Source organism: Protobothrops mucrosquamatus, unplaced genomic scaffold (genome assembly GCF_001527695.2).
Source record: "Protobothrops mucrosquamatus isolate PMUCROS unplaced genomic scaffold, P.Mucros_1.0 scaffold1188, whole genome shotgun sequence".
In the NCBI taxonomy this organism is placed as follows: domain Eukaryota; kingdom Metazoa; phylum Chordata; class Lepidosauria; order Squamata; family Viperidae; genus Protobothrops; species Protobothrops mucrosquamatus.
This window is the reverse complement of record NW_015387400.1, coordinates 377,508-396,874: the sequence shown is the minus strand read 5'-3', so window position 1 is coordinate 396,874 and position 19,367 is coordinate 377,508. Positions and strand designations below refer to the sequence as shown.

The 19,367-nt window shown below is 38.6% G+C and overlaps 4 protein-coding genes across 4 annotated transcripts; all 4 read left to right on the top strand.

Annotated features, from left to right (window-relative positions):
- Positions 1-884: 884 nt before the first annotated feature.
- LOC107291816 (olfactory receptor 49-like) lies at positions 885-1,861 on the top strand. The gene has a single exon (XM_015820849.1). The coding sequence runs from the start codon at positions 953-955 to the stop codon at positions 1,859-1,861; it is 909 nt and encodes a 302-aa protein (XP_015676335.1). The 5' UTR covers positions 885-952.
- A 3,537-nt stretch (positions 1,862-5,398) lies between these two features.
- Positions 5,399-7,572, top strand: LOC107291820 (olfactory receptor 49-like; the record flags this gene model as incomplete). Its single annotated transcript, XM_015820853.1, has 2 exons — positions 5,399-6,317; positions 7,550-7,572. Coding segments are annotated over exons 1-2 (942 nt in total), but the record flags the coding sequence as incomplete, so codon positions are not given.
- A 3,054-nt stretch (positions 7,573-10,626) lies between these two features.
- Positions 10,627-11,580, top strand: LOC107291815 (olfactory receptor 49-like). Its single transcript, XM_015820848.1, has one exon. It carries the CDS (start codon positions 10,627-10,629, stop codon positions 11,578-11,580), a length of 954 nt encoding a protein of 317 aa, XP_015676334.1.
- A 3,938-nt stretch (positions 11,581-15,518) lies between these two features.
- On the top strand, positions 15,519-16,475 carry LOC107291814 (olfactory receptor 49-like). Its single transcript, XM_015820847.2, has one exon. It carries the CDS (start codon positions 15,522-15,524, stop codon positions 16,473-16,475), a length of 954 nt encoding a protein of 317 aa, XP_015676333.1. The 5' UTR covers positions 15,519-15,521.
- Positions 16,476-19,367: the final 2,892 nt, after the last annotated feature.

Here is a 19,367-nt window from a genome sequence, read left to right as displayed (position 1 = left end):
AGATTCATCATTGTCTGCTAATGCAGCAGGATAGGTCTTAAACCCAGAGTTGCTGCTAACCTGTCCAATTATGTTTTCTGAATGCAGCTCCATTGAGAAGAATGATGGGATCACCTTTTCTTCAGGACTTGAAACATTATCAATTTGAAACACAAGGTTAGTAGAAATAACTACTTAGCATAGTATAGGTAGAAGGCTGTTCAATATTCACTGACCATTATAGAAGATATAAAATTACTGTAAGACTTTTTTTCTCAGAAATACTACACTTGCATTATAGCAATAGCACTTAGATTACTGTATATACCGCTTCACAGTGCTTTACTGCCCTCTCTAAGCAGTTTACAAGTCAGCATATTGCATCCAACAATCTGGTCCTCGTTTTACTAACCACGGAAGGATGGAAGGCTGAGTCAACCTTGAGCCAGTCAGGATCAAACTCCTGGAGTGAGCAGTGAGTTAGCCTGCATTGTTGCATTCTAACCACTGCACCACCACACTGAAATGGTGGTTGGGATATATGTGTCTGAAATTGTTTTCCTATTCAACATTAGGATACTTCTGTGATTGAAAGCTGTATGTGAATTTTCTTCTGACAAAAAGAGAAAAATGACATTTCTCAGGTGAGATGGGAAGAGAGCACTGAGCAAATTTAAAATAATCACATACTTTAACCATGCAAAAATAGATTTTTTTTCATGACTTCAAGTATGACTCATTTTGGACAGGTGAGAACACAGTGTGGTTTCCTATACTCTCTTAGACTGATGACTATAAGTACGTTGATCTGATTCAAACCATCATTTATTACTTATGTCAGAGACCAATTGTTTGATGGTCTACAGAGAATTAAAGCTGGTGAAATTGTGTTTATTTGTAATGGGCAACTGAAACAAAATTGAAGTTGGAATAATCTCTTCTCACTTCACTCTGTTTTTTAGGAATGAACTAAATGGCAAACAGCACCACAGTGAGAGAATTCATATTGTTAGGGCTGACTAACAACCAACAAATTGCTGTTGGCCTTTTTCTCATCCTGCTTGGGATTTATCTTTTGACATTGATAGGAAANCTCTGTAGTCCAATGTATTTCTTCCTCCGACATGTGGCATGGATAGAGATTGGGTATATAAGTAGCATCATTCCTAAAACACTGGCCAACATAGCCACTGGCAACAAGAGTATCTCTTTAGCTGGTTGCTTCGTACAGATGTTCCTCTATTTTCTTCTTGGCACCACTGAATTCCTTCTACTGGCCACAATGTCTGTTGATCGCTACATAGCCATCTGTAACCCTCTTCACTACACAACCATCATGAATGAACAAATCTGCTCATTATTGGTACTTTGTTGCTGGATTGGGGGTTTGTCACTAATTCTAGTTCCATCCATTCTTTTCTTTCAAATGCCATTTTGTGGTCCTAACATCATCAATCATTTCTTTTGTGACAATGGAGCACTAATCAAACTCTCATGTGTTGATACCAGTCTCCTAGAACTGTTTAATTTTGTGAGTGCCACATTCTCTCTACTTGGGTCCTTAAGTGTCAACATTGTGTCTTATGTCAAAATCATTTCCACGATTCTGCGCATCCCATCAACTACAGGGAGGAAGAAGACGTTCTCCACCTGTGCATCTCACATTACTGTGGTCTCCATCACTTACAGCAGTTGTGTTTTCATGTACATAAGACCCAAAGGCAGCAGCAAATTAGATTTCAACAAAATGATAGCTCTTCTGAATACTGTCATGGCTCCACTTTTGATCCCGTTCGTATATTGTTTGAGGAACAGACAAGTGCAGGATGCTTTGAGGACTGGACTGAGACAATGGATTGAGTTTTGCAAGAAATTGAAGTGATTTGTCATTGATGTGACCTTGAATCAGATTTTAAAGTTCAACTTCTGCTTTGTTAAGTTATGGCATGTGCTGCTTTCAGATGTAATGATCACACACTGAGGTGGTTTACAAGAGGACATAGTAATCAGGGAGCAAAACATCTGTTAATCCTCAACAAAATAAAGCACAATATATTAGGAACATGCACACAATATTTTGTTCTGTCTTTGGGTTTGATATCTACAGAGGAAACTGACAGAAAATGCTTGATAGACATTTCTTGCAAATTGCAATAGGTTTCTTTGATCCTCGAGAAGTTCTTCACAGTTAGTCTCGAATACATGTTGTGCCTTATGCTTTAAAATGGTAACTAGCTTCATTGTTTATAAGAGGCGGCTTCCATGTTCATTGCCCTGAAAATATATGGAAGAAAAAGGCAGCAAAACTGCACAGCAGGGAAACATCTGAGAATGGAGAAAGTTATGCTTCCCAAACAGGGGTAACATTTTAACAGATGCATTTGATTGCCTCTGATTTGTAAGCAAAATCAGCACCATTTCACAATCTAGAAAAATGACTATTACTCACAGAAAATTGCAAAACCATAACCATGAACAATTTCTGAATCTGTTTTGTGTATATTGTAAGTGGTGAAAATACTGCCTGCCAAATATAAACTAAGGAGAAAAAAAAATGATATATATTGTTGCTTTGCCTCTGATTTGTAACATTATTAAACATATCCTCTAGGACAGGGCTTTTCAACCAGTGGTACGGGTACCACTTGTGGTACATTGCCACCTGGCAGGTGGTACGCAACCATCCTAGAAAAGTAGCGGTGGAGGGGAATGAGCTGAACTGGTGGCAGCACCGCATAAGCCTGAGCGAGAGATGGCTGGAGCTTCAGGGCTGTCAGGGCTCAGCGGAAGCCCCAGGATCAGTGCCAGACTCCAGCTGGAGCTCGGTGCTGATCCTGGTGCTTCTGCAGAGCCCTGAAGAAGCACCAATCAGCTGGAAAGCAGCACTAATCCTGGTGCTTCTGCTGAGCCCAGAAGTGCCGATCAGCTGCAATGTTGCAGCATCTCCAGGGTCTTGTGATTTACATTCAGATGCTTGGCAACTAATTCATATTTATGACGGTCACAGTCTCCCAGGGTCATGTGAAGTGGCCAAACCCTGCTGCAACCACCCAACAGACGGGGAGAATAAAAACCAAACACCCCTTCACCACACCCCTGCTGCCAATCCTCAACAGAAATGCTCACAACAATGAAAACCTCGGACAGGAGAAAAAGCGCGTCCAGGTGGGCAGGCAGGTGTCTTGCTCGGCTGTGGCTTGGGGGGCACTTTTTTCAGTGCCATTGTAACTTCGAACAGTCACTAAGCAAACTGTTGTAAGTCGAGGACTACCTGTACTTTTATCACTTTTTTCCTTTTTTGGGGGGGGGGTCATCAAGTTTTTGACACCTTGCTAGGCGACTGGTGGTACTCGGATGTTGCCATATCCTAAAAGTGGTACAATGGGTGAAAAGGTTGAAAAGCCCTGGTCTAGGAAATGCTCTGTTTCTTAGTTGAGAGAGCCAGTTTTGTTAAAAAAAAACAAAACACCTCTTTCGTGGTCATGCGGCCAGCATGACTATATACTGAGGCACACAGAATGCTGCTCCCTTCCTATCAAAATGATACCTATTTATCTACTCACATTTGTATGCTTTAGAACTGCTAGGTGGGCAGGAGCTGCAGCAAGTTATGGGAGATCAACTTGTTGCACAGCGTTCAGATCTCAAATGTAGGCTGTCAGTTTTCCAGCTAACAAGCTCAGCATCTTTAACAGCTGAGGCATCATGCCCTCTTTCAAAAATATACTTCCCTTCTCCTGTCCAATATTCAATAGTGGTGAATATCTGTAGCTCAGGTGTAAGATGAGGGTGAAAGTTCATTCTCTGAGCTTGTGGGTTGGTTTCTGAACATTTCGTTCCCAGGCTAGGTAACATCTTCAGCAGAGTTTAGGGGATGTCCGTGTCAGCGTTCCTCTGTTTATAAGGGCTTCAGGTATGGATGTGTCAAGTGAGGGTCTTGTGATGGGTCTTGTAATGGGGAGGCTACAATAGGTCAAGCTCATTGGGAGGTGAACTGCTGATGGAGGGGTGACTTGCATGGGTTGGTTGAGCATTGGTGCTATTGCTGGTTGGCTGTATGGTTGATTTGGATTCTGAGGGGTTTGTAGATTGGTTGTAGGTCAGTGGTGGGATTCAGCCGGTTCGCACCGGTTCGGTAGAACCGGTAGCTAAATTTTGTTGAGTTCGGAGAACCGGCTGAACCCATGCTGCTTCTGGAAGTCTGTTCTAGGCCTCGGAAGCCTGGAGGAGGTCTCCCAGGCCTAGACTGGCCCACCGGAAGTGCATTGATGTCATTTCTGGAAGTCCGTTCTAGGCCTTGGAGGCCAAGGGCTGCATCCACACAGAGAACCAGATGTTCAGGTATTTGAATCCCACCACTGTTATAAGTCGATGTGTCTATTGATGGAATTGCTTGTGGAGTGCCAGCCTTCGATTGTCCAATATCCCCTGAGGAAAAAAAATGATTCTGGAGTAGAACTGTAATCTGAGAAAACATTTCAGACGTGACCCTCCCTAGTTCTTATGAAGATAAGAAAAGGGAGAAACAACATGTATTCAGACTTGCAAGATTCTATTACTACAATCTTATAATCAAAAGATTGTTAGTGTGATGGAATGTAGTAAGGAGATAGATTTCCAGGAGGGAGGAGTTACATTCCAGAACAGCAAGAGACAACTCAGTCCAGGTATTACATATGAAAGAGGTTGAAGACAGCCCCACACTGGTACCTCAGAGAGTATATTGTAGGTGCATATAGTAGTGTTCTGGCAAGATTTTGTCTATAGATGTGAAGCAATAAAGAACTCAGCTATGAAGAATCACCATTCTCAGCTTTGGGTTGGTCAATCAGTTTGATGTCTTTGGTTAACAAGTTTGGTCTACCTTGGAGGGCTGACACCTAATTGTTTGAGAAAATTGCCTCAAGTTTTAGAAGAATCAGGTGAACTTTTTTCATAGAGAGAATGAATTCCCTAAACAACCAGTGGTGCTTGTAAACAAATTAACAAGTTTATCTCTTTAATTAAGATGGGAATTGCTACAGAAGGAACATACAGAAAACCTTCAAGGACATGGGCATAACTTTTTTGATTTACAAAAATGGGAGGATTAATAGAAAAAGAGGAAAGGGTTTGGAGAAGATATTTCTCCTTCTCATACTGATCTGCATTAGTATTCACTTTGTTTCTCCAATAACAGTTTTCTCCATTGGTAGTTGTAGACTTTCTGACTAGCATTTTCTATAATGTAAATTTAATTTTACATTCAATTTAATAATCTCTCAATTATTCTATTTTTCAAATTCTTCTTATCGATCACTACAACTTCAAAAGGGATCAAATTATTATTTTTTATTCCAATGTTCTGAAAAAAAGTTTGGACGCATCAGACCTTTCCCATTTTTCTAGAGATTTTGTTCCAGAAATAACCCATAATGGAATGGCAGAAATATTGAACAAAACAGCTATGGTAACTGAGTTCATTCTTGTAGGCTTCACCCGCATCCGATGGCTGCAGATTCTCCTCTTTTGGGTCATCTTTCTCACTTATCTTTTGACCATCACGGGAAACCTTCTCATCATCTACATCACTCTGGTTGACCATCGCCTCCATACCCCTATGTACTTTTTCCTCAGGAACTTCTCTGTCTTGGAAATAGGATTTACTTCTTCTGCCATCCCTAAGGCTTTGTTTAACTTGGCCTCAGGCAACAACACCATTTCTCTTGCTGGCTGCTTTTCACAGGCCTTTTTCTATTTTATTTTGGGCACCGCTGAATTCTTTATTCTGTCCACAATGTCCTTTGACCGGTACGTAGCCATCTGCAACCCTCTTCGCTACACAGTCATTATGAACAGCCAATTGTGTACTCAGTTAGTGTTAGGATCTTGGATTATCAGCTTCCTTTATGTCATAATGCCCCTTATTCTATTATTTCATTTGCCCTTCTGTGGTCCAAATATCATCAATCACTTCTTCTGTGACAATATGCCACTGATCAAACTTGCCTGCACCAACACCCAATTTCTGGAATTGATGGATTTTCTCATGGCCACCTTTACTGTGCTGGGGACTTTGGCCATCACAATAATTTCGTACATTAAAATCATTGCTGCTGTCATGCACATTCCTTCCAGAACTGGAAGGCAAAAGGCTTTCTCCACTTGTGCTTCTCACATTGTGGTAGTTTTCATCACCTACGGGAGCTGCATTTTCATGTATGTCAAGCCCACGCGAAGTGGTGGGCTGGACCTCAGCAAGACGGTAGGTGTTCTGAACAATGTGGTTTCTCCTTTGCTCAACCCCTTCATTTACAGCCTGAGAAACAAGCAGGTGAAAACAGCTTTGAAGGATACTTGTGGATGGAGATGAGCATCTTCTAATCAGGGGAGTGAGATATGTGAGAATGAATATAAGGGCATGTACAACATCAAACCGATGACAGCGTGTAGATTCCATACTTCAATCCTTCAGATGGGAAAGTTAATGAACTAAGAGAAAAGACAGAGAGACTCAGAGAAAGAAAAAAGGACTTTGAAGAATATTTGTTATCCTTTGTTATCCTCGTAGATACTGCTCAATTAATAAAAGGCCTAAAGACTGGACTCTACCAGTTGGCCTGCAGTTCAAAGGGTGAAGTTCCACTCTGGAGATGGCTGTTGAATTGCTGGCAGACTACACACACACACACACACACACACACACACACACACACAGAGAGAGAGAGAGAGAGAGAGAGAGAGAGAGAGAGAGAGAGAGAGAGAGAGAGAGAGAAACACCTTGTTCTCTGCTCTGTACCTGTCCATCTCTCTTTTTTGGTAATCATATAGTTGTATTTCTCATTATGTTCTTTTTCATGGTTTATTTCATTGCTCTGTTATCTTATTTCCGTTTCTTTTCACATTCTTTTCATTTCTCCTTTTTATGGTTGTAAACCCACCATGGTGAGATAGGGGGCAAATAATTTTAATAAATAAATAAACATTGTATGTACCAGATGAAAAGATTAATTATGTGAAAAGATTTACTCATTCACGTTCAGCTGGTGATGACTTTATTTTTGATACAAGTTTTTATTTTATTTTATTCAGAATATTAAAATACAAACTTCAAAAAAAGAAGAATAAAATTACAGACAAAACAAAACTAGAGAAGGCATTTTTGTTAAGTGCACTTTTTTTTTAAAAAAAAAGACAAGAATACACACACATATATATATATATTGTCCCCCTTAGTTGAATACTAATAGATGCAGCAAAATGTTGTTAGTTTGGTGATTGCAGGGATGTGCATAGTGTTGGCAAAGTTTCTTTTTCCCAACACAATTACCCTGAAGTTAACAAGGAAATATATAAAAAACCTGAAACTTGTTCTGTTGCTACTTTGACTTTGATGTTCACTTTCAGTTTCTTTATTCACTTGCTCAGAGTTTGAGTAGTTTGCCCTATGTAGAATTTGGAACGGCATATAAAGAAAGACTAAAGTATTATACAGGTAATCCTTGACTTACAATTGCACACAAAATTTCTATTGCTAAGCAAGGCAGTTGTTAAGCGAGTTGCACCTCATTTTATGACATTTTGGCCACAGTTGTTAAGCGAATGCTACAGCTGTTAATTGAATCATATGGTCGTTAAGTGAATCTGTCTTCCCCCATTGGCTTTGTGGTCAGAAAGCAGCTGACAGTTAGAACAATTAACCAGTGGAACAACCTGCCTCCAGAGGCAGTGAATGCTCCAACACTGGAAGTTTTTAAGAAGAGACTGGACAGCCATCTGTCCGAAATGATGTAGGGTTTCCTGCCTGAGCAGGGGGTTGGACTCGATGACCTCCAAGGTCCCTTCCAACTTTATTATTATTATTATAAGGTTACCATTGATGCACACATGAGCCTGGGACAGCGAAATTGTCCTAAATACACTCCAGTTGCCAAGTGCCCGAATTTTAATCACATGATCATGGGGATCCTGTAATGGTTGTAAATGTGAAAACTGGTCATAGGTCACTTTTTTCAGTGCCATTGTAACCTTAAAGAGACATTAATTGAATAGTTGTAAGTTGAGGACTATCTGAATACATTAGAAAAATATTAGCTTATTAGCATCCAACCTTGCTTCTCCCCTCTTTCTTCCTTTAATTCTCTGTATTTAAAGTCCTGTAAGTGTGAATTCGACTCTACCTGTCAAGATGGAATAGAATAGAATAGAATAGAATAGAATAGAATAGAATAGAATAGAACAGAACGAAACAGAACAGAATAGAACAGAACAGAACATGGAACAGAACAGAACAGAACAGAACAGAACAGAATAGAATAGAATAGAATAGAATAGAATAGAACATGGAACAGAACAGAACAGAACAGAACAGAACAGAACAGAACAGAACAGAACAGAATAGAATAGAATAGAATAGAATAGAATAGAATATTTCTAAACTGAATTAAGAACCCTAGTTCTTACATTATGCAGTTTCCTTGCTATTATGTATATTGGAAATAAAATAAGAGGCAATCAAATTAGCAGTGCTTAGTCATGCCACATGGGGGTTCTGTAATGAGCAGCCAATATCAACATATACTGTAGTAGACATTGATTTGTATATATATATATAGCTTGCCCAAAAAGATATCCAAGAGAAAAAAAAATCTTCACATCTCTGGTTTGCCTGCCCTGACACATTTATGAAGTAACTACTGTACTTAATTTTCAAGGTATATTTTAGGAGGGTGACCTGATTCAAAAGTCATTAGTGGAATGTATCTTGGGCCAATGATCTATCAAAATGTGTTTGGGGTTAGATAAAGGGCATATTTAGTAAAAACAAGGAATGGGGTATGTCTAGTTTAATAAAAAAAAGGACTAGGGGTGACATGATAGCAGCCTTCCAATATCTCAGCGGTGGCCACAAAGAAGAGAGGGTCAACCTTTTTTCCAAAGCATCAGAAGACAGGACAAGAAGCAACTGATGGAAACTAATCAAGGAGCGAAGCAATCTAGAACTAAAGAGGAATTTCCTGACAGTTAGAACAATTAATCAGTGGAATAACTTGCCTCTAGAAGTTGTGAATGCTCCAACACTGGAAATTTGTACAACCATTTGTCTAAAAGGGTAAAGGGTCTCCTGCTTGACTAGAAGACCTCCCAGGTCCCTTCCAACTCTGTTATTTGTTATTCTGTTAAGGACTCACACTCCAGAAGGAACATATTGATTTGCTAAATATCTTCAATGGGATGTCTTCTATCAGGATTCTACAGCCTTAAGATGATTAAGGTGGTGGAAAGATCACCTAAGATATCTAATGTAAAAAAATAGGACCCCTTATCAGCCTTAACAGAGCATTTGTCTGCAGTTGCTTAAAACAATTTACCCAGCTTATCTTAGCTGTCTTTACCAGGTCTTTTGTTATATATAAAAAGTATTTTATTAATTTTCTAATTGTTACAATTCAGTAGTGCTTGATGAACAATGTATTGTCTGGGATATTTTTTTTGCCTAGTAATAGAAGTTAAATTCTTACTCTCTGTCACGTTTTTCCAGCCATTGGTAAAATAAGGACCCCTTAGCAGTCTTAACAGAGGATTTGTCTGCAGTTGTTTAAAACAATTAACCGGCTTATCTTAGCTGCCTTCACCAGGTCTTGAATGATGCTAAGGAAAGATGAATTTCTATGAAGGAGTCAGAGAGAATTTCTGTCTTCGTATCACCACTTCCCCACATTCACCATTCAGTCTTTGCTTCTGAATTACAGCACAACCTACCATTTAATAGAAATTTTCAAAGATGCTTCAATTGGGATTTAGTTAAGGGAAATATATGGACACACAGATTCTGAGGTGCCTAGTATGTTATTCAGACTAGGATCGTCCTCTGTTTTAGAGTTTCAGAACTGATGAACCATATAATTTGAATGTATATTACATATTCCAAAAGATTTGTTCACTTAAAAGGCCAATGAATTAAATTGATTTAAAAGCAATGTAAAGGTTGCATTCTTCTTTTTAATATATAGAGCTTTTTTAATATATATATGTATATACCCATGTGAATAAAGTAGCTGAACGGTACCAATCATTTAAAAAAAAAGTTATTTAGAACTAGAGGAGAAATAATTTTGATTCACATTTTGGGGTGAATTTACTTATAATTAGACTCACACACTGAAAAACATCCACAACAATTATTGTCCTTCAGTATTTGCATTTAAAAAAAAAAAACGTTTGTACTTCAATGTTTAGAAAAATGAACACTTAAAAGGATATGACGATTAGGGGAAAAAAAGGCAGATTCCCACAATAACAGAACAGAACAGAATAACAGAAATAACAGAAAATCATTTCATATTTTCATAAAATTCAATGTGAAATAAATCATTTCCTGTTTTCCTAAAATTCAGCAAAGTCCCATTTCCGTAAGGTGTACTCATCAATTCATCAAATGTTTTGAAAAGAACTGATATCCTTTCCATGTAAATATTTCTTCAGGAGACAATCACCCTGCTGAAAGAGAGAGCTGGGCATCTTCAGAAGACAAAAGGAACTTGAAGGAATTGGGTCATAATGAAATTCTGGTTACTGCAGAGGTTTCAAGGCAAGGTAACTCAGCTGAATATTGATATTACATGAAAGAATCTTCTATCAATTCCTGATCACAGTTCTATAGTAACCATGAAAAGTAACGAAACGAGAATCAGTGAGTTCATACTTCTGGGCTTCACAGATGTTCGAAAACTGCAGCTCCTGTTCTTCGTCATCCTTCTCTTTTCCTACTTCTTCACAATTACTGGAAATGCTCTGATCATCATCCTGGCTAATATAGATTACCGGCTACACACCCCAATGTATTTCTTCCTCTGGAATTTTTCTGTTTTGGAGATTGGATTCACCACTGTTGTAACTCCGCAAACCTTGTCCCATCTTTTGATGGCCCATAAAATTGTTCCCTATGTTGGTTGCATGATACAGTTTTTCATGTATTTACATCTGGGCACCACTGAGTTCTTCCTCTTAGCGGTCATGTCCTATGATAGATACCTGGCCATCTGTAACCCCTTACGCTACCCATCCATCATGCAGAAGAATTTATGCACTTTGCTGGTTTTCTGTTGCTGGATTGGAAGCTTCCTCCTCATCATTAGTCTCTTTGTGATCTTCCTACAGCTTCCAATGTGCAACTCAAACATCCTGGACCATTTCTTCTGCGACAATACACCATTGATCCAACTCCTTTGTGGGGACACTAGACTTTTTGAACTGTTTGGGTTCATCACTGCTGCATTTTCATTGTTGGGGACTTTAACCATTTCAGTAGTTTCCTATGTCAACATAATAAAAACTATCTTGAACATCCCATCTGCTACAGGGAGAAAGAAGGCGTTTTCCACCTGTGCCTCTCACTTCATTGTTGTGTCCATCACCTACGGGAGCTGCATCTTCCTTTATATCAACCCATCCCAGGCAAGCAAAGTGGAGTTTGGCAAAATAGTGGCCATTCTCAACACCATTGTTTCCCCTTTGCTCAATCCTTTCATTTACAGCTTGAGAAACCGACAAGTTCAGGAAGCCTTGAAAGATCTGTTGAGACAGGTTGCAGTCTTTATTAAAGGTCCAAGGAAAACCTGAGAACATCGTTCTTTATGGATTTGGTGTATCTGATATCTGGTTTGTGGGGCTGACCAATATGCATTTACTTGGTAGTTTGAAGTAGCATTTCCAGTCACCAAAGCCTTATGGTTGAACCTGCTAGTTTTGTGGAATATCCATTGAAGTTCTCCAGCACTGAAGGGTCTGATAAATGTGGTCTTCATGTTGAGTTACATATAAGTGTCATGTGGTTTCTTTATCTGTTTCTTTTCCCCTAAATCTTAAGAGTAGATAGATATTTTTCAAAGGTGGAAGTTGAGGAAAGAGGATTTCCTTGGAGCACCTCAATGTTTCAGACCATAAAATCACAGGATTAGAAGGGACTTTGGATGTTTTCTTGTCCAGCCCTCTGCTCAAGGGAAGAGATCTTATACCATTCAGATCAAATGGTTGTCCAGTCTATTTTGAAAACCTCCGCTGATGGAGCACCCACAACTGTGAGAGGCAAGTTAATTGTTTTCACCATCAGAAAACCTCTCCTTACTTCTAGGTTGGATCTTTCTTTAACAAGCTTCCTCCATTCTTTGGTCCATCCCATAAAATTCAGATTCATATATCCAAATTTATCTTCCAAGAATGTTTCCACTCATGTTGGTTCTATCTAAAATGTCTTCCCCACAGAGGTCCCATGCAGCTGTCACAGAATCAATGGCAACATGACATTTAATCTCCCCACTATTACATACACACAGATACACCTTCCTGAAGATCTTTGGTTTGGGTGTTGAAGATTGGGACTGGCAACCATTTCAAACCATTGTTGGATTGAGCCTTGCATCTTAAGGATGAGTGTGCAAAGAGGAATTGGTGAGTATATGAAATCAAGACTAGGTTGGACAAGGCCATGTTTGTGTTGGAAAAAGGTGAATGTCAAGCTCTGAAGAACTCTTACGCTATTTCATCCATTACTGCTTCTTAGACTCAGGGGGAGGAGAGGGGTGAATGAAATGCAGACTTCAGATATTGAGCTGCTGGTTTGTGAGAACCAAGGTCTCTCAAAAGTTGTTTACTGAGAACTAAAGACTTTCTTTCATTGTTGAGGGGAGGGAGACTTCTATGCTTTTAATATATTGATTTAGGCTCCAGTTAACTAGATTGGTTTTCCTTTCACGTGTGCCAAAATGATGTACTCAATAAAGCTTTGCATTGGAGATTGGATCATCTTAGCTGTGTTTACTTCATTGGGTTTGTCAGTCGGAACCTTTACAGTGAAATGAATTAGTAGTGAAGAGAACATGGTTGGACAAATCAGAATCCCTCAATATCCATTCTGAAGAAGGTTAACATTATTGAGTTCTGGGGAGATGGATTCTCACCCAGGAATTCATCAGTGGATGTTCTCTGTTCAAGAAATCACATGTTTGCCTCTATGTTTGACTTCATATACAAACACAAAAAATATCTATGTAGTAAAACTTCAGTTTAATGACTCATGTGGGGAGGAGGAGATCTGGTTCTCCATTAAATCCAGATCTATGAAACTGATCTAATTTACTGCTCCAATGATGTGCATTAATCCAAACAGCATAACTAAACAGCTGATATACCTTATTTTTGTAGCTATATGTATATGCACAAGGACACACATATACAGACCATAAAATATTCATTTTATGTACCCGTGTTAAGCTGATTTGGGATAGAATGGGTAAAACAGGAGTCCAATCTTCAATCCCACAAATGTGGGCATGTGTGAATGGGTTTAGGTGGGGGTGGGTGTCTATAATCTATCATTTCTATATAGGATAGAAGATAAATAGATTAGATGACAGACAGACAGACGGACGGACGGACGGACGGACGGACGGACGGACGGACGGACGGACGGACGGACAGACAGATAGACAGACAGACAGACAGATTAGATAGATAGATGATAGATAGATAGATAGATAGATAGATAGATAGATAGATAGATAGATAGATAGATAGATAGATAGATAGATAGATAGATAGATAGATAGATAGATAGATGAGGGAGGGAGGGAGGAGAGAGAGAGAGAGAGAGAGAGAGAGAGAGAGAGAGAGAGAGAGAGAAGAAGAAGAAGAAGAAGAAGAAGAAGACAGGAAAGCAGGCAAGCAAATCTGGATAAATAGATAATTAATTAAACAATCAGAAACTTTGATGACAGTTTTTGATTTAATTTATCCCTCTATTTGGCTTTCATATTACCCAATTTTTTTCATATATGTTGGTGATGAGATTTTTCTCCACTGGATACTGGAGAATGGAAGGATTTATATTCCTTACAGTCATCTGGTTATTAGCACTCTTTCTGAGAGTCCTTGAGGCCTCTTGGACATGCTAACAACCAGATGTCTGCAAAGAATATAAATCCTCTCATTCTCCACCATTCAGTCAGAACTGAAGAAGCTTCTTGGATGAGAAGCAAAACATCTTCAGGTAAAACAAAGAAAGTCCAGTTGCTTTTTGAAAAAGCACCTTAGGGAAAACCATGACCTGGATAACTGAGAATCTCCATAGAGGTGTCTTGGATTAAGGGAAAGAGGTCTTTAGTAGAACTAAGGCAGAGCCTACATTGTTTGATTTCAGCTATTCCCCAATTTTGAAATTGTTAAATGAAGAAGGATTGCCACTCAAGAAAGGACATCAGGATTTGCTCAACATCTAAAGCAAGAAGTTCTCAAAAGTTTTTACCTGGATTCTATAGCCTTGAGATGATTATAGTAATGGGGAAGTAACTTTAGACACCAGCATATTTGCTAAACAGAATCCATAAGGGACATCAGTGTAATATCCCTGAGCTGCTTAAAGCAAATGCATTTCCCCAGCTTCCCCTGAACACCTTCTGCATTTATTGAAGAAAGCATTTCTTTGATGGAATCACACCTGTTACCTGCATATCACCACACGCTCATGTTCACCTTTTCAATTTGTGCATATGAACTGCAGTACACTCTAGATTTAACAATTGTTTTTTGAAGAGGCTTCAACTGATATTTGGTGAAGAAAAATACATGGACACATGAATGCTGAGGAATCTGGCTTGTTCATTCCATACTAAGATCTTCTTCCCTTATTTTAGTACTCCAAGACTGAAGAAATATAAAGTGGGAGTATATTCTATATTTGTGCAAAAAAAAAAAAATACCAAAGTTTTCTAAGCTTAGGAGCCCAATGAATTATGTGAACTTTTTTAGAAATAGGAATAGGAATATTCTTTATTGGCCAAGTGTGATTGGACACACAAGGAATTTGTCTCTGGCACATAAGCTCTTGGTGTACATACAAACAACAAAGTGGTAAGTCATAGATCATAAATAATAAGATATAAATCATAAGATACAAACAACAAGTGATAAATCATAAGATACCAATAGGAGAAGGTAGTAGGAAAGATGAAAAGATGAGAAAAATGAGAAGGATAACAGCAATACAGCCCTACCACATGAGTAATAAAACTACTGCTACATGGGTATTAGTTAAAACAGATGTGTAATCTAGAATGAAAAGTGCTATATTCTTCTTTAAGTATATATAGTCTTTTATAAGATTTTACTATAATATTTGAAATATAACCATGTCCTTTCAATGGTGCAAGATACAAATCACATTTTGAAGGTGATTTGGGAAATCATTTCATTATTTGCATTTCTTTTCTAGCTTTTTGTAAAGCTGTTAGGTGTCTCTGTGTTTTCCAAGGTCATCAAGTTGTTTACTTTCACTTTTTTCTATACCATGTATAGATTATTAATCCCCCAGAAAGGGAAAAATTTGTTGTGGAACCAGAGATGTAGGAATCATTTTCAGAACACAATTAATTCAAAGAATCACATTCAAATTCTATACTTAGAGTAGTGTTTTCAAGGTAAGTGTGCAATTATTCAGCAGAATATTAATATTAAGTGAACTAATTGTCGTCTTCTATTAAATTCCTGATCAGAGTTCTGTAGTAACCATGAAAAGCAATGAATCAAGAATCACCGAGTTCATACTTCTTGGTTTTACGGACATCCGGAAACTGCAGCTCCTGTTCTTCATCATCCTTCTCTTTTCCTACTTATTGACCATCACAGGAAATTTGTTGATTATTATCCTGACTAACCTGGACCATCGTCTACACACCCCGATGTATTTTTTCCTCTGGAATTTCTCTATTATGGAAATTGGTTTCACCACTGTCATCACCCCTCCAACCTTGTCACATTTGCTGATGGGTCATAAAAATGTTCCCTATGTTGGTTGCATGGTACAGTCTTTCATGTATTTCCATCTGGGTACCACTGAGTTCTTCCTCTTAGCGGTCATGTCCTACGATAGATACCTGGCCATCTGTAATCCCTTACGTTACCCATCCATCATGCAGAAGAGTTTATGCACTTTGCTGGTTTTCTGTTGCTGGATTGGAAGCTTCCTCCTCATCATTGGTCCCTCTGTGATCTTCCTACAGCTTCCAATGTGCAACTCAAACATCCTGGATCATTTCTTCTGCGACAACACACCATTGATCCAACTCCTTTGTGGGGACACTAGACTTCTTGAACTGTTTGGGTTTGTCACTGCTGTGCTTTCATTGCTGGGGACTTTAACCATTTCAGTAGTTTCCTATGTCAACATAATAAAAACTATCTCGAACATTCCATCTGCTACAAGGAGAAAAAAGGCATTTTCCACCTGTGCCTCTCACTTCATTGTTGTGTCCATCACCTATGGGAGCTGCATCTTCCTTTATATCAGCCCATCCCAGGCAAGCAAAGTGGAGTTTGGCAAAATAGTGGCCATTCTCAACACCATTGTTTCCCCTTTGCTCAATCCTTTCATTTACAGCTTGAGAAACCAACAAGTTCAGGAAGCCTTGAAAGATCTGTTGAGACAGGTTGCAGTCTTTATTAAAAGTCCAAGGAAAACCTGAGAACATCGTTCTTTGTGGACTTGGTGTATCTGATATCTGGTTTGTGGGGCTGACCAATATGCATTTACTTGGTAGTTTGAAGTAGCATTTCTGGTCACCAAAGCTTTATGGTTAAAACTGCTAATTTTGTGGAATATCCATTCAAGTTCTCCAGCACTGAAGGGTCTGAAAAATGTGGTCTTTGTGTTAGGTTACACATAAGTGTCATGGGGTTTCTTTAGGTCATAGGAAAACCTGTCAGACGGTCTCAAAAGGACCTGAGACACTGCCACCATCATAAATATGAGTAAGTTCTCAAGCATTTCAATTTTGATCACATGACCATGATGATGCTGCAACATTTGTAAGTTGGGGAAGAACAGGGAGGGAACTGCTGGGAAGGGGAAAATTGAAACTACTCATCGTGCCATCCTGAGACATCGGCTCATCGCTCCAAGGCCAGAAGCCTGGGAAAGGAAGTGCAACAGCCCATCTCCTAGCCCGCCAATGCGGGCACCATTACCAAAATAAATCTTTTGAATATAACTGGACAATAGGGAGATAACAGGGGGAGGAATTGGAAAGGGAAAGAACTAGGGAACCTTTGTGCACAAACTTTTAGTTCTGGCTCTGCTGTACTGTAACTACTTGGTCTTTAATAAAAGTATACCTTTCCCACAAATGGAGTTGAGGGTCTTTCTTTCCTAAGAATCCAAGTCAGGGCAGTATCTGGATGTCAATTAAATTGGAATATGTGATATTGAAATTATTTATTGTCACCCAGAGGTAACTTAATCAACTATGTTATTCCACAAATGATGTGGGGNGAGAGAGAGAGAGAGAGAGAGAGAGAGAGAGAGAGAGAGAGAGAGAGAGAGAGAGAGAACCTGCCTCTAAACTTCCTAGTGTCTCTGAACTATAAATGGGATTTTGAACTCAAAGCTTCCTGAATTGGATCCAGTTCCCCTATGTACTATGACACTACACTGCCCCGTTGCTTCATACCAGGCTCAAGCAATCAGAACCACCTATGAATTTCAGGCTGAATTTTTTATTATTGATCATCTATCTACAAGAATCTCTCCAGAATGGTTACATTCCCTTGGGAGAGGCCAGATAAGGTTCATGGATTCTGGGGAAGGTCAGGTCTATGCTGCTTACGGCGGCTTAATGATTCCCAGCTCAGCCTTCTCTTTGCCCTTTCACCTAATCTAGTGGGTGATTCTGCCACATCTATTGGCTATTGGATGACTGTCTATTGGCTTCCATTAATTGGGAAAAAGCAAACAAACACAATCAAATTAGCAATGATTAGTGATATCGTGTGGGGGTTCAGAGAATCTATAATGTGCAATCACTATAAGCATAATGTGCAATCACTATAAGCATATAATACAAATTGATCAAATCAGTAATGAAAAGAATATTGGACCAATATTTACTCAAAATGGTTCTGGGCTATAGTGAAAGATTGTTTATAAAAAAAGTATATTTACTATTTTTTGAGATCAGGAGAGGCTATTTCCTCTTCTAGGACTTTTTTAAAGAAGAAAAAGGGATTTACACTTTAGTAAGAACTTAGGGACCTGTGGGAGATCTTTGATGGAATGAGTTTTCAAAAATTCTTATTGGGTTCTACAACTTTTAGTGATTCTGATGATGGAAATATATCCCAAAGGACCCTGTGAATTTCCCAGCTAAGAAGCACAAATAGGATCTCTTGAGGGCATTAACATAGCAATTCTGTCATCATGCAACTGCCTAAAGCAAATGTGTCCTGAAGTTTCTCCTGGTTGTCTTCTCCAACTCCTTTGTGATGGTAGAGAAAGCAGTATTTCTCTTAAGGAGTCAGAAAGAAATGCAATTTTTATGACCTCCCATGCTTTCAATAACTTCTTTTGTCTTTGCACAGCACAACACTACAATTTAATGCCAAATTTTAAGGATGCTTCAGCTGAGATTTGGATCAGAGAAATCGCTAAACTTATGGCTCCTGAGGGCTCCATGTGCAAACTTAGTGAAGATCTTTCCATATTTTACTGCTTCAAGCCAGAATCAATAGATAAGGTGAGTACATGGTGTAAATTCCCGGATAGCAAAGATTTCTTACTTACAATGGCCAGTGAAGTAACTTAACTAAAAGAAAACAATATAATACAGACCTGATGCCCTTTAATTGATGTTTGAATATATGCAGGGATTTTTTTAAAGATGTGTCTACAATTTTCCAAAATTTCCAAGTTCATTTTAGAAGAACCAAAATATAGGAGATTTTTAGAAAGTTTTTAGGGCTGGGACAGAAAAAGTTCTGATTAACATTTTATGTGAATTTACATAACATTTCACTTAGATAAAGTTCTCCTTTGGTATGCAATGTTGTGTTTTAAGGTTGGGTTTTGACTAAGGAAGATTTAAAAGTCTGTAACAATCTGGGACAAGTGCAGACAGAAAATGTTTTCCATTTGAAAACAGAATTCTTCTCATAGTCCAAATAGTTTCACAAGGGGAAATCATCTTTTTAAAATGCAGAGATGTGGGTGTGATTTTCAGGACACCCACAGTTTGAATGACAACAAAATTCCAGTTACAGCAACATTTTCAAAGCAGATGTACTCAGCTGGGTATTAATAAAATATTTGGGGGTTTATATCACAGCTTCTAACACAAAATTGTATAAGAATAATTATGAAGCTTTATGGGCTAAGGTACAAAAAGATCTAAATGAGTGGGAAAAATTGCAATTGTCTTTGTTGGGAAGAATTTCAGCTGTAAAAATGAATGTTCTTCCCAAATTTCTTTTCTTGTTTCAGATGATTCCTATTTTAAAAAAAGATGCTGGTTTGGATGATTGGCAAAAGGGTATAAACAAATTTATTTGGGCAGGCAAGAAGCCAAGGGTTAGGTTTAAGATTA

Bases quoted from the DNA above. Each gene is read 5' to 3' on its own strand.
- LOC107291815 (XM_015820848.1), top strand. From the start codon at position 10,627: ATGAAAAGTAACGAAACGAGAATCAGTGAGTTCATACTTCTGGGCTTC.
- LOC107291814 (XM_015820847.2), top strand. From the start codon at position 15,522: ATGAAAAGCAATGAATCAAGAATCACCGAGTTCATACTTCTTGGTTTT.